General features: G+C 47.9%; 1 protein-coding gene across 1 annotated transcript; it reads right to left on the bottom strand.

Moving 5' to 3' along the window:
* Positions 1-2439: 2439 nt before the first annotated feature.
* Positions 2440-11779, bottom strand: HINFP (histone H4 transcription factor). The gene is made up of 11 exons (XM_052652647.1): positions 11508-11779; positions 10410-10453; positions 8462-8646; positions 6209-6438; positions 5838-5949; positions 5486-5638; positions 4870-4947; positions 4664-4784; positions 4440-4578; positions 4223-4347; positions 2440-3411 (listed from the first exon to the last, which is right to left on the bottom strand). The coding sequence occupies exons 1-11, from the start codon at positions 11697-11699 to the stop codon at positions 2994-2996; spliced, it is 1797 nt and encodes a 598-aa protein (XP_052508607.1). The 5' UTR covers positions 11700-11779; the 3' UTR covers positions 2440-2993.
* Positions 11780-15330: the final 3551 nt, after the last annotated feature.

Below are 15330 nucleotides of genomic sequence, written 5' to 3'. Positions count from 1 at the left end.
CACTAAAAGAGAAATAGAAACAGCAGAGGAGAGAAACACCACATACATCACTGAACCGGACTAACATCCAAACAGCACTGGGATGTGTAACAGCAATCTGGAGTCCCAACTGAGAAAAGGTCCCAGGCAGTGCATCCACCCACGGGCAAGACTTCAAATTGCAGTTCTGGGGACTCCCTGTTACAATCCCAAGCTTCAAACTGACATCGTCATGTTTACAAGAAAAATGCAGCTCTAGTTTTTAACCTTTCTACAAAGCTATTTATCTTGTGAATTATGAAATTTTTCAGGTCCTGGGGAGTTGGCCAGATTCTCAGGGCTCAAGAGAATTTCAAGATTCAATCTCTATCTTATCTATAGTGTCATGCACCTTACTGGAACCAATTAGTGCATTCACAAGCAGGAACGTCATAGGCAAGGGAGGCCAAGGCAGTGTTACGGCAGGTCATAAGCAAGGTCAGAGGCCTGCTCCGCTTTCTTGTCTTTGAAACCTGAACAAGACTTCCTCCATTTTAATTTCCCTAACAGTTATCTGCATGTCATCTTTGGAAAAACATCTATTCAGTTCTGCCCAATTTCTAATTTTTTCTTTTTGAGTTGCATGAGTTGTTTTATATATTTTGGATACTCTTTGAGTATCATTTGCAAATATTTTTTTTTCCCTCTGTGGGTTGTCTTTTGATTTTGTTTACAGGTTTTCTATGCAGAAGCTTTTAAAAATTGGGTCCCATTTGTTTAGTTTTGTTTCCTATACTTTAGGAGACAGATCCAAAAGTACGTTGCCACAACTTATGTCAGAGTGTTCTGCTTGTTTTCCTGTAGCAATTTTATGGTTTCTGGTCTTACATTTAGGTCTTTAGCCCATTTTGAGTTTATTTTTGTATATGGTGAACACATTGGTGTTTCTTGAAGGGGCTCTTGCAAAGGCAAATGAACATCTACACTGATTTGACCTTAAAGCCCTCAGAATTTCTGCCTGAATTCCTGCAGCAACCCCTTAACTTCGGTCGGCCTGCTCTCTCATTCTCCATCATAGCGAGAATCATCATTATAAATCTTGACAGTCCTTCCGGGTGGCTTTGCATTCTTTCCCAGTCTTCTTGCTCTCTACAACCTACGGCCCTCAGTGCTTGAGACCACGAAGTCCCTCTTTAAATTTCAGGCCTAGTGCCTTCTGCCTGGAAAAACCTGCCACCCCTTTGTAGATGGTAGCTCTATTTGTTTCTTTGCCGAAGCCCTTCCTGAGCCCTTGCCCAAGTAATCCTGTCAGCTCCTTCTTTGAGTCTCCTCAGTGAGCCCTGACCAGACACTCCCTTAGGCCTTTCCTCACCTCTGCACTGCAAGTCCCTCCAGGGCAGGTCCTGCCTGCGTTTACCTGTCTATCTTTGTACCCTTAGAACTCAGTAAATGGCTAATGGAATTAACTGACTTTTCTTCCTGAATTCTTTCAGCAACAGGCACACAAAAAAGTACTTTTTTGTAGTAAGAATTACATTTAATTTTTGAAGGGGGAGATAGCTTCCTGCCCATCCAAGACCCAAGAATATTTCCTTGATCTCTTGAGAGTGGCAGAGACTCTTAAGAGTGGACACAGTGCTAAGATGTGACTGCTGCAGCTGCTAAGTTGCTTCAGTCGTGTCCGACTCTATGTGACCCCATAGATGGCAGCCCACCAGGCTCCCCCATCCCTGGGATTCTCCAGGCAAGAATACTGGAGTGGGTTGCCATTTCCTTCTCTGATGCATGAAAGTGGAAAGTGAAAAGTGAATGTGAAGTCACTCGGTCATGTCCAACTCCTAGTGACCCCATGGACTGCAGCCTTCCAGGCTCCTCCATCCATGGGTTTTCCAGGCAAGAGTACTGAAGTGGGGTGCCACTGCCTTCTCCGAAGATGTGACTAGACAGGCCTAAAAAAATGGTTCATATTTTGAGTTTCCAACCCCTTTAAGAATCTACTGAAAAAACAAGACCCTTTTCTTCAGGAAAACACACTTTCAGACACATACCTTTCTAACTTGGTTCTGGGACTCCAAGTACCCATTCTTCCCTATGGCCATTCACACCCACCCCTCCCCAGCCGCCTCTGTAGAAGCCCTACCCTGGAAGCGCCGGGCTCTACCCAGCACCAGAGCCCCGAGAACGGTCACAGTCGGGTGCTCGTCTCCCTGGTGCGCTCCACTCGTCCATTCCAGCGCTCTACTGCCCACTGCTGGCCTATGCCTGGGACCTCCATCTCGGTGGATGTTCCGAGAGGAAGTGGAGAATTTCACCAAAGGTGGGGTGAGGGGGAGGGAGGCAGGGAACAAAAGGACAGTTAAAAACAAAACCAACCCCAGTCACTAAAAAGGGAAACAAGCCTAATTATTCTGCTCCACTTCTGGGCAGCCGCATCTCCTCATTGCCTAGTTAATCCACCAAACATAAGGAAGAAGAAATGAGTAACAGCCCACACGTTTCTTTTATTACCAAAAACAATTGTTATGCACAAACTCAGTGCCTCTAATCCCATCCCTGAGGATAACCATGAAAGTCCTTGGGGCTATAAGAGGAACCATTCAGAGGGAAATGCCTTGGCTGGTTTTGAGGAAAGGGCCCTTGGAGGGATCAGTTACTTGGCATCCCTGGGCCCAAGGACCCCTACAGATAGGAATGGATGTGAGCTGACTATGGATTTTCATCCCTGTTCTAGCATGTCTAGGGGATTAGGGTTTTAAGCCTGACATTAGTCCTCTCTACAGGAACACACACACAACCAGGGTGCCCCCCCCCTCAAAGAATCAAAACTCTTCAGGATCACCAAAGAATGTGGACTGGCTGAAAAAGGACGCCCCTTAGCCCGCTGAGTGACGCAAGCTGGCTCCAGAGTGGACCACGCTACTCTCAGCATCACTCCTAAAGGCATCCGTTGACAAGGACTGCCCACTAGAGGTGCTGCCACCAGCCTGGCTCAGACTCCAGGGCCTGGAGGTAGCAAGGGTCAAGGCCTGCAGCCTTCACACCATCTGGACTTCTGGCTCTTCAGCTGCTCCCTGAAGCTCTCCCATGACGCCCCCCGAGGGGGGCTCAGAGGTGGGTGGGGGCTCTCCTGGGGCTTCGAACAGCACGTAATAGACGACCTCCCGCTCGCCCTGGGCGTTGGTCTGGTTCACCACGTGGATGATAGGGCTGGACGTGTCCTGAGAGGCCGGGAGGGCTATGCCCTCACCGCCCCCACCTTCCTCTTCAGCTTCCTCCTGGGGTCCTGGCTCCCCGGGCACTGTTTCCAGAATGATGTCCTGCAGGCTGCTCTCATTCAGGGATGCTCCCAGGCCCGATCCCTCTTGTGGCTGCCGCAGCAGTTGCTGGGTCAGCTCTACACTCTCATAGCGAACCAGCTGCAGCCTCATGTAGCCATCCTCATGCTCCTTGTACCTGGTGAAGGAGGAGCACGGAGGGTACAGCAAGCAGGGGCAGGGGGAACGGCGGGGACGGGGGGCAGACACAGGCTGTAGACTGGCAAGGTAAGGGATAATAGGAGGGAAAAAGCCCTGGGATTCTAAGTGATGGGTGTTAAAGACAAAAAAAGAAGTCTTTATTGTATAATATTTAGAAGAAAAGGCAAGAAAGCTCATTACTCAGAAAGGAAAGGGAGGGACTTCCTTGGTGGTCCAGTGGTTAAGAACCTACCTTCCAATGCAGGGGATGGGGGTTCAATCCCTGGTGGGGGAACCAAGAACCCATATGCCACAGAGCAACTAAGCCTATGTGCCTCAACTAGAGAGCCCACACGTCGCAACTAGAGAGCAGCCTGCACTTCTCTCTAGAAGCCTTCACAGTAGGGCTGCAATGAAGATCATGTGTGCTGCAACCAAGACCTGATGCAGCCAATATTTTTTTAAAGAAAGAGGAAAGGGAGGGGAGGGAAGAGAGAGGAACTGTTTGTGTTGGACAGTAGAGCTGTCAAAGGATTTATAGAAGGTCATGAAGCTACTGATTAGGACCCTTGGCTCTGGGCTCTGGTTCTGGCTGCAGGGCTTTGGGGATCATTTATTGGGTTTGGTATTGTTTCCTGGATTCAAAAATTAGAAAAATACTCTTTGCCCCACCAATACTTTGGAGGTTCCTCGAGGCTAAGTGGAGATAGTGGACATCAGAGCACCATCAAATTCAAGGTTTTTAAATTGCTGAAAAGTATGAAGAAAAAAATGCAGAAATCCGGGTATGGGGGGAGATTGAGACATACCGAAAGCGGGGGTGCCCTGAGGGCCACTTGAACTGGTGCTTCTTGCGAAGGTGCACAGTGAGGTTGTTGCCCCTTGTGAAGCATTTGTCACACACGTGGCATCTGTACCTCGGCTCTGAGTCTCCCTGGTGGGGAGGGGAGAGTGAGGCCAGCTTCTCCCCACCCCAGGCACCCCCCACCCTTCTGTTGGCCCCTCCCTACCATCAGCCCCACTCACTTCATGCACTTTTCGGTAATGCGACTTGATAGAGTACAGCGACCGGGCAGTAAAGGTGCAGTTCTCGAAATCACAACTATAGGCTGGCTCCTTGCTATGGGTATCTAGGTGCTTCCGGAGGTCAATCAGATTCTTGCAGCTGCCAAGAAAGGTCAGGAGGGATCAGAAAGCATGGGGGATCCTGGAACCCAGGTTTTGTGATTTCCCACCCCGTTTCCTCTTACCTGTAGTCACAACAGTCACATTTAAAGGGACGGGCCTCGCTGTGGCGGAAGCGCATATGGTTTCGGAGGGAGGAGGGCAGCGGGCAAGTCATGTCACACAGAGGGCACTTGTAGTGGTTCACTGAGGGGCAGAGAGGAGGCTGTGGCCGCAAAGCTCGCGGAAGCCTGGAGGGCAGGCCCGGAGGATGGTGTAGCCGGCTACTCACCATGGTTGCGCATGTGGTCCCGCAGCAGCCGCTCTGTGGCAAATCTCTTGGAACAGTGAGAGCACTGGAAGTGCTGCTCTGCAGGGGGTCAGGCAGAAGACAGGTGGGGGGGGTGGCACAGAGGAGGAGAGCATGCTGGGAGAGAGGAACCCCCCCCCCCCCCCCCCCCCCCCCCCCGGGCAGAGGGAAACCACCCAAGAAGAGGGGAGCTTGAGGAACTATAGATGGACCTAGTATCATGGAACGAGCGTGGGACTTGGAGCGGAGAACCTGAATTAGAATTCTAGCTTGCCCACTTACTAGCAGTGTGATCTTAGGTAAGTGATTTAATCTGAGCCTCAGTTTTCTCATCTGCAAAAACGGGGGATAAGAAGCCTACCTCATAGGGCCGCTGTGAGGATTCGCTGAGATAAGAGCCGTGGCACAGAGTAAGCATGGAGTGACAACGTCTAATGAATCCCCATCAGCAGAGACTGTGCCAGGTGACTGAGCCCTCAAGATAGATGTAGCTAACCTGCAGACACCTTGAGGGGCCTCCTCTCCTGAGAACGTGCCCCCAGCCACCACCCCAAGTAGGACAGCCTGCACCTATGCCCCTTCTTCTTCAACTGCTTACGATCCAACGAGGACTGGCGACGGATATGATCTAAGAACTTGGTGTTGTTGGCGAACATGCCCCCACAGGTGGGACAGGCCACCACCTTCTCCTGGGTATGGCTGCGGAGGTGCTCTCGAAGCTTAAAGCGGTCCTTGAAGGTGCAGGTACAGCCTGGGAAGGAAGGCCCGGTTAGGTCCAGCCACAAACCCCCAGAGTAGGGTCTGGTACCCCCAAGTCTCTCCAGCCACCCCCAAGTCTCTCCAGCCAGCAGCCAACCCTGCCCTGCAGGACTGGTCCTGCCCCTAGCTGCCCTGGTCCCTTAGCAACCCCAAACTTTCTTTAGAAGCCAGAAATTAAGGAGTGGCCCTACCTTTCCAGCCACAGAGCACCACATTGTTGTCCTTGCCGACTACTTGGTATTCACAACACAGGCTGTGCGCTTCCACGTGCCGGTAAAACCACTCGGGATTGTCGAAGGAGTTCTGTGCCAGGAGCAACTTGGGGTAAGGACTGAGGATGGGTGGAGGGACTCCTACTCCCAGGTGTCCAGAGGGGGGCTTCTTGGTTCTCTCCCAAATTAATTGGTGGGGATAGGGAAGTTTGAGCAAGGGGCTACCCAGAAGTGAAGGAAAGCTACTAGCAGGAACTTTAGGAACATAGCGTATCCCAGAAAGGATTAAGGAGTCTTGAGTTAAGATCCCCAACCCCTCTCCATCCCTACTCCTGGCTCTGTCTGCTGACCTCACAGTGCTCCCACAGACACAAGAAGTGGTCGGGGATGTCAGGGATGAGGTTGCGGCTCTGGAAGTCCAGGATGCAGGGGCTGAGGTCAGCCTGGCTCTGCAGGGCCTGCAGTCCCCACTGTTTCAGCTTGGTGTGGTAGCAGTGGAAGTAGACGTGGCGGATGAGATCAGCAGAATTGTCCGGAGAACAGAAGCCACACTCCCGCCACAAGCAGGAGAATTCTTCCTCTGCAAAAAGGGGTTTAGAAGGAAGCGACTGATACCTTTCCAAAGCTCTCCTTCCACTTAGCAGCAAGGGACCAGGCTGGGATGACCTGGTACACCAGGATTTCATCTAGCAAATGCTAGCATTTAATGACTACTACTTGTATGCCAGGCACTGGGAATACAACAACAAGTACAAAAAGAGTCCCAGTCCTTACCCTTGCACAGCTTTCAGTCAGGAAGAAAAACACATCAAAATAATCATGTGCATAAATATAAAACTACAACCAGGTGGAGAGGAAGCATGGTCTAGGCAGGGAGACAGTGTGTCCACAGCCCAGTGCCAGTGACTCAGACACAGCAGGTGTGGCTGGCATTTGCTACTGTGGCTTGGAGTTTCTGCTGTTCCCTGAGGAACCTGGGATGCCTCCCACTCCTTCCTGTCAAACCATAGGTCTTTCTTTCCCCCATATTCTGCCCAAGATCAGCCTTCTCCAGGAAGGCCTATCAGCTATTCCTGTCTACTTCCTATCTCTCTAAGCACCAATTTTTCAGTGCTCTATAGAGGTTTACTTGTTTTGAAAAGTAGGTACTTTTAAAAATATAATAATCACCTAATTTCCCTTCTGTATAAATATCACTTGACTTTTGAAGCTATTAGTTATAGGCTACAGTCACTAGATTCAAATGGAATTTGAGGTGGGGAAAGGAGAGCTGTCTCTATACCTTCCGTAGAAGTTTTTTTCAAACTGTGTTATGACCCATTAGTGGGTAGTGAAATCAATTTAGAGGACTGCAAATCACAATTTCTTTTTAATTAGAGAATAAAATAGAACAATTCAGAGAAAATTTAATCAAGGCAAGGATTGTTTTCAGTATTTAACTTCTCTATACAGGGTTGTGACATAAAATGCATTCCTAACTGGTGGTCACTGTTAAATAAATACATAAAAACACTGCCAGAGAGTGAAAAAAGCAGACTACTGAGAGGGTAACAGGCAGGAAGGCCAGGGGTCTCCAAACGGAGGAAATAGCCTGCAAGTGTCATTTTTCTCTCTCTTAAGCGGCAAGAGGAAACAAACTGGCGATATTTTTTCCTTCTCTATACAAATTTAAAAGGAGGTTTCTCTCAAAATTCTGTGTTGCCATAATGACATCTGGTTTCACCTGAAGTTAACCAATGCCTTTTTCTTATGGAAATGTTTACCTTAAGCTATGCTAACGTACCATGCATTTACCCCAAACTCTGTTTTCAAGTCGGTTCCGCCGTTTGGGCTCAGAACCTACTTGGTAAACCAGTGTGTTATGCCCCGGTATCGCTCCTCTAACCTGTGTAAATGAGACTGTTTGTATGGTGCTCTGCTCTTCAAGATTCAAGTTAATCCTTTTGTGGCCCAAGATGAACCATTTGGTGCCAAGATTATCCCAAAATACATCTTATGGGTGAGGGGCCTGGTGCCATTCTGAGTTTTGAGACATTTCTTTCATTAACAGGCTGCTTGTGACTATATAGCATCCAGCTGAAGACTAGCAGGGGGGTACTCTTTCTGCCCCCTTTTGATGCCTATGTCAGAAGCTTTCTCTATCTCCTTTATACTTTAATAAAACTTTATTACACAAAAGCTCTGAGCGATCAAGCCTCGTCTCTGGCCCCGGATTGAATTCTTCTCCTCCGGGGGCCAAGAATCCTGGCGTCGTGATTCAACAACCTTTCACTACCAACAGCTTGTACCATATGATCCTTTAAAAAAAATAAAATCCTATCAAATTTATATATATACATGCAGAGAGAGGTCAAAAAGAATGTTCACTAAGGTACTGTCAGTTAATTGACTTTTAATGGCAAGAGGAAAGGTTCATTCCACATATCCTTGCTGAATGAGTTTTCCAGAATGAGTCTACAATGTTTTTATAAACAAATTAAAAAAGCACAATTAGGAAAATAAACCACCACTCTCACTGGTTGCCTTCTCCCTCTGTGGCAAAGAGAGTCAGATTTTCCACCATCCCTTGAACTCTTTCCCCTTCCTGTGTCCTGCTTCCTTACCAAGCAGGTCCTCCTCCTCCTCTTCTTCCTCCCCAGAGCCCTGCAGGTGCTGCTGCAGGTGCTGAGTGACATGTTCGCAGAACTCCTCCATGGCCGAGCACACAAAGGAACAGGACCCCCACTCACACTGCAGCCCCAGGTTCTCCTTTCGGGGAACTTTCCCAGGCGGCGGCATGGCCTTCACCCTAGAGAAGGAAGAAATCAGCACCTGTAAGGATTCCACCCAAGGGCTGCTGGGGGTTAACACGGGACAGCCAGCCAGCCTAGAGCCAAGAGCCAAGAGATGTTTTTCAGTGACCTGTGAGAAATGCTGTGCTTTTTCAGTAAGGACAGAGTAGCAGTTCTTCAAACCCCTGGAAGCTGTTTGGTGTTCTTGGGAATGGAGAATACAAACTGACATTATTGAGCATGTGCCAGGCTCTGAGCTAAGAACTTTAACAGACACTTTTTCAAGGAGCTCCAGAGCAACCCATCAAGAAGGAATTACTCCTACAAAAGGCAGAACAACGCTCAGGTTCAAAAAGATGGCTTTGAAGACCCAGAGCTCAGATTCAGACTCCTTTGTCCACCACCTACTTAGCTGTGTGACCCTGGCCAAGTGAGCTTAACCCTTCTATTCCTGAACACCCTTATTTTCAGAATGCGGATAACAAACCCTTCTGCTTTTAATCTGCTATACGCCAAGCACCTACTAAGCACATTGTGTCATCTAATTACCAACACCATCCTATGAGGGAAGTACTGGTTTTAATTTCATTTGTAGATAAGGGCATAAGGCCCAGAAAGGTTAACTGGTTTGCTCAAGATCACACACCAGAGGGTAGGGTTAGGTCAGGCTGACTCCAAAGTCCACATTTTTCCTGTGCACACAGATGAGCCTAGAAGCTCTTTATTTCTCATTGGATCACATCCTAAGTACTCCATCAGACTTATGAAGTGCCACACACACTCCTTTTGCCTATCTGGTGCTTTATTTCACCACTGCCCTAATATCCTCCGAACAAAAATGTCAATTCTATTTCACATAAGAGGCAGTGTCTGTCCAGTTTATACTGGGTATACACAGTGTTAGGCACACTTAGGTGGGTAATAAACATTCGTTGAAGAAAGCTGAATAAAAAACAAAAGGTTCTCAACCTTTAATATGCACACAAATGCAGAGGTTTCCAGCTCCTGCCCTAGTGATTCAGATTTGGGAAGGCTGGGGTTAGGCCTAGAAATCTGCCCTTTAACTCAGCAGCCCAGTTGTGATGGGGCCTCCAGAAGCAGAGTCTGAGGAACAATAAAAGGACAGTTTCCCTCATTAAAACAAAACACAGAATGACAGGTGACACTGCACACAAAAATCTCTGGGGGAAGAAAAGACACTAAGAGGCCCTGACTCTGTCCCCTGAGCATCACCTCCTTGAGGATTCTCACCAACTCTCACTGTGGTACCCAGGAAGGGAGTGCGGTATTGCTCCTTCTGGCCTTTCAGAGAGGCGGGAACTCTGAAAAAGAACTTTAGTATACAATGAAAGGGGAAAACCCTAGAAAATTCAAAATGCATAAAATCTTTCATACTTACAAGTACAAGAACCTACTATATCTAACTGGTTACCAAAGGAACCCCTCCCCTTTTTTTTGTCCACACCTCATGGCATGTGGGATCTTAGCTCTCTGACCAGGGACTAAAAAGGTAACCCCTGCCTTGGAAGCATGGAGTCTTAACCACTGGACAACCAGGGAAGTACCAAAAACCCCTTTCTAAGGACGCCTTGAGGAAATGGCAACCTATTCCAGTATTCTTGCCTGGACAATTCCACAGACAGAGGAGCCTGGTAGGCTGCAGTCCATGGGTTCTCAAAGAATTGGACATGACTGAGCAACTAAGCGCAGCACACAGCAGCACAGAGGGTATAAGAAACCTGGGCTTCCCTGGAGGCTCAGTGGTACAGAATCCACCTACCAATGCAGGAGATGCAGGTTTGATCTCCAGATTGGGAAGATCCCCTGGAAAAGGAAATGGCAACCCACTTCAGTATCCTTGCCTAGAAAATTCCATGGAGAGAGGAGACTGGAGAGCTACAGTCCATGGGGTGGCAAAGAGTCAGACACGACTAAGCATGCATGCAAGCATATGCCAAGCGCTGTTCTAAGTGTCTTATATTTATAAAAACTCATTAGTACAACAATCCTATTGAAGTAGGCAGCCTGATTATCCCACTTTACAGATGAGGCAATGGCCCAGATAGGTTAAGTAATTTACCCAAGATCACAAAGCTAGGAAGTGATGGCAACAGAATTCAAAGCCAGGGAGCATGGCTCTGTTCTCCTCCTCCATCTGCCTGTCTTACCTTTTTATGTTTGATTCCCTCCTCACCAAAGACATCATATCCATATACACAATACCCAAAGCATGCTTTACTGAGTAGCTATTTTGTAAGTTTCCTCCAATAAGCTGTGAGCTCCTAGAAAGCCTGGTCTGTGCTCTCTTCAGTTCTAACTGCAGAGCCAGCACACACCTACTAAGAGCTCTTTTAATGTTCAAGTAAATCTATAACATTATTTTACTTTTGGACAAATCACCTAGCTTCTCTGAACCTGTTTCCTTAAATGTAAAACAGGATATTAATATCACAGCAGTGGATAAGGGAATCGATTGTTATGATTAGAAAGCTCTAACATTTACTAGCCCTGTGATCTCAGGCAAGTCACTTAAGCCCGGGTTTCTCACGTATTATTAATACGAGAATAATCATGCCTGTTTCACTGAACTGATTTATGGATTAAAACACATAATGGATATTAAAATGCTTAGCCGAACTCAACAAGTGTTGGCTCTTCGTATCCTTGCTTCTAAGAATTAGATGATCCAAGAACAAATGCTACAAAAATGCTACAAAAGGAAAACCCGAAGGACCTAACCCTTCCTTTAATAGGGAATCATGGTAAGAAGCAACGAGCAAATACTTGAGTATAAATTGCAACGCAAGGCACCGAGAATGAACCCTGAATGGTATGCAAGAAAAGAGGGACCAAGGTCTGGAACCTTCTAAGGACTCACAGTTTGGCCGAAGAGATGAGATTCTGACGTGTTTAAACAACCACCAAAACAAAGCGCCCGTTGAGGGGAGCTGGACAGGGAGCTGGACAGGGAGCTGGACAGGCGGCAGGCTAAGCAGGAAATGTTGCCCTTAGCGGTGGGGACTGGGCCTCTGGAGCACAGGTAGAATTCGGAGAGAAGGAAGGAGACCATTCGGGCAGGGAAACCTCCCCCTTTCAGCCCCGCTGGCTTCCCCCTAAGGCGTGGCGGCGATCGTGCTTCAGCTGCAAGGAAGCCCCAGACTGGAAAGTCGGGGTTGGGGGCTGGGGGCGCTGCAGGCGCCAGGCAGACAGCGTGGCCGAGCAGCAAGGGAGCGCCTCGCCGAAGAGACCGGAAAAGTGCCTGGCTTCGGCAGCCGGCCCAAAAGACAGACCGATGCTACCCCGCCATCCCCGGCATGCCCTGCTTACCTCCCGTCAGTCAGCTCCCGGGTCTCTCCAGCTCCCCTCCCACCTCGCACCGTGTCCGGGAGGGGAGCTGGAGTGACGGCCAACGACAGCCAATCGTCGCTCTCAAATCCCTCTAACAGCCAATCGCCGCTGCTACTGACGGAACCCGTGCGCGACCAAAACACGGAAGGGGCGGGAGTGAGCGGCAGCGGGCCGCGCGGGAAGGTAGCGCTGTGGACGCCGCGGGTCTGCAGGCTAAGTGCAGGCAGGCTTCCCTTGGGCCCGAATTTCCCCGTCTGCGCAGGCTCGGCGCACGGCACCCACTGGGCATGCGCCGAGCTCGGGCTGTGAGCCGAGAGGGGTCTCCCTCCTCCTGTTGGTTACAGCTCCAGCTGGCCGTGTGGGCGTTGAGACAGAGGAAGAGGCGGAGGAAGAGGCGTCGGAGGCTCGGTGCCCAGAACAACGAACCCTGCTCGGCCCAAACTGGGGGTCCTTCACCTTCTTAATCTTGCTGTTTCTTAAATATCAGTATTCCTTATGCCATCTTCTCTTCCTCCCACAACTCTGCCTCCTTTGTTACCAGTCTCAGTGAACGACTCCTGAAACCTGGCAGTCATGTCTGATTCCTCCCTCACACGTCATATCCATTCCATTGCCAATTCCTATAAATTCTGCCCCCTTAACACAGGCTCTCTCAAGCTTCCCCCCCACCACCACCCTTTCTTGAGCTTCGCAGTCCCATCTCTTGACCATTAGCTACGTCCATCCCGGATGTCTACACTGACCCAACTGGTTCCCTGCGGTCACTCCTGCTTCCCTCCAAACCATTCTCGACGGAACTCTCAAAGTGACCTTTGCAGAGAGCAAATCTGATCAAACCACGACGCTGCTTTAAATGCTCAAACCCCCAAAGCCCCAAACCATACGAGGCTCTCTGGACCCTTCAGCATCTGGGTCCTGCATACTTCTCCCCATCGTATCTTGAGTACTTCTCGACCGCACTCTCTGCTCCCCAGCTCCGCATTTCTTTCAGCTTCCCCACCACACCTAGCCGCCTTTCCTCTGCTGCCTTGTACTTAATGTTTCCTCTGCCTGGAACAATCTTCTGAAACTGATGGGAACTAATTCCTACTCATTCTTCTGGTCTCAAAGAAGAAGCTTTTTTTTTTTTCCTGGAAATCTTCCTGGACATCCTTTTTCTGTTTCCCTATTACAGATCTATCACACTTCCCAGGTGGCGCTACTGGTAAAGAATCCTGCCAATGCAGGAGAGGCAAGAGAGGAGGGTTGGATCCCTGGATGGGGAAGATCCCCTGGAGGAGAAAGTGGTGACACACTCCAGTATTCTTGCCTGGAAAAATTTCCTGGACAGAGGAGCCTGGCAGGCTACAGTTCATGGGGCCACAAAGAGTCAGACATGACTGAGCACACATTGTATTGTATTCTCCTATTTAACTTGTCTGCATTCTGCACTGACTCACTCAGTTCAGTGAGGGAGGACAGGGAGTGTGTGTATGTGTGTGACTTTCTACAACCCCATTGCTTAGCCTAGTAACTGAAACTCAGTAAGCATCCAAGACATATTTGTTTAAAAATTATGTACCCTGCTGCTGCTAACTCTGTTTAGTCGTGTCTGACTCTGTGCGACCCCAGAGACGGCTGCACACCAGGCTCCCCTGTCCCTGGGATTCTCCAGGCAAGAACACTGGAGTGGTTTGCCATTTGTTCATTAGGACTGATATTATATTTTCTAGCCTAAATATAAGCCTATATAGTTTACAAAATCAGAAAACCCATTAAATGTTCAATATAAATAAAATGAACTTAAAGATGCCATAAAAAGTAGAAGTCACAAGAAAATCAGAAATTTGTGCATGAAATTTTTTTACCAACAGTGATTAACTTTTGTCCCTATTTTAAAATAAGAGTTTTAAAATATAATTCGAGTAACAAAAATGTTTTATCAACTTTATCCATTCAAAATCACATAGCTTTAGTAATACTTCACAAATTGCCAACCATGTTTTAATTCAGAATTAAACCACCATAGATGGCTCTTGGCTTTAATTTAATAATTCCTGAAGAAAAATTCATTCACAGAGCTGTGTAGACTCAATTTTTACAGAGAAAAAATTTCAGGATATCTCTGAAATGCACACGTTTCCAAAACTTGAGACAGTGCTTTGCTGTCTAGCATAGTTTACTTCCATCTCAATCTGCTTCTCTTGAAAACAGGCCACAACTTTGGCTGGATAATTCAAGACACATCCTGAGATTTGTTCTTTAAAAGCTGCCACAAAACCTTGAAGCATAATTCATACTCATCAAAAACTCTGGATCTCTCCTGAAAGTAGAAAATGGATAAGCTGAATTATGTTTTGTGTTTCCTCTGCGTTCATTTTTTAAATCTCTATTTTTGAAAAGTGATGAGACTCTTCTTCACTACAAAATAGGTGACTGCACCGGGCAGCTCAGCACTGGAAACTAAGTTTTCCAGTCATCAACAACTCAATCCACAGATCCAGGAGGAACCTGAATACCTGGCCTCTCATAAAAAAAAATTTCATCTGAAATTCTGAGTTCAGTGTGTTGGCTGTCTTGTCATGTTGATAAACAAACTGCTCCTCTGTGAACAAATAAGAGTTTCATTTCTTAGATCAGCTTGACAAATCTCTTTGAGTTTTGATGACTAGAATTTGGCATATTTCTCATACAAATTGGGCTTCCCTGGTAGCTCAGCTGGTAAAGAATCTGCCTGAAATGCAGGAAACCCTGGTTTGATTCCTGGGTCGGGAAGATCCACTGGAGAGGGATAGGCTACCCACTCCCGTATTCTGGGGCTTCCCTGGTGGTTCAGCTGGTAAAGACTCCACCTACAATAGGGGAAACTTGGATTTGATCCCTGGGTTGGAAAGATCCCCTGAAGATGGGAACAGCTACACAGTATTCTGGCCTGGAAAATTCCATAGACTGTATAGTCCAGTCAGTCAGTTCAGTCTCTCAGTCATATCCAACTCTTTGCAACCCCATGGACTGCACCATGCCAGGCTTCCCTGTCCATCACCAACTCCCGGAGCTTATTCAAACTCATGTCCATCGAATTGGTGATGCCATTCAACCATCTCATCCTCTGTCATCCTCTCTCCTGCTGCCTTCAATCTTTCCCAGCATCAGGGGCTTTTCCAATGAGTCAGTTCTTTTCCAATGAGTCAGTGGCCAAAGTATTGGAGTTTCAGTTTCAGCATCAGTCCTTCCAATGAATATTCAGGACTGATTTCCTTCAGGATTGACTGGTTGGATCTCCTTGCAGTCCAAGGGACTTTCAAGAGTCTTGTCCAACACCACAGTTCAAAAGCATCAGTTCTTCCATGCTCAGCTTTCTTTATAGTCCCAAC

The sequence above is a fragment of the Budorcas taxicolor genome, chromosome 15, assembly GCF_023091745.1.
Source record: "Budorcas taxicolor isolate Tak-1 chromosome 15, Takin1.1, whole genome shotgun sequence".
In the NCBI taxonomy this organism is placed as follows: domain Eukaryota; kingdom Metazoa; phylum Chordata; class Mammalia; order Artiodactyla; family Bovidae; genus Budorcas; species Budorcas taxicolor.
The sequence above is the reverse complement of the archived record's forward strand: the minus strand, read 5'-3'. Positions and strand labels throughout refer to the sequence as shown.

Bases quoted from the DNA above. Each gene is read 5' to 3' on its own strand.
- HINFP (XM_052652647.1), bottom strand. From the start codon at position 11,699: ATGGTCTCCTTCCTTCTCTCCGAATTCTACCTGTGCTCCAGAGGCCCA. The intron at 4,579-4,663 runs GTAAGAGGAAAC...CTTTCTTGGCAG, and splicing joins TGTGACTGTTGTGACTACAG to CTGCAAGAATCTGATTGACC. The intron at 3,412-4,222 runs GTATGTCTCAAT...CTCCTTCACCAG, and splicing joins TCAGGGCACCCCCGCTTTCG to GTACAAGGAGCATGAGGATG.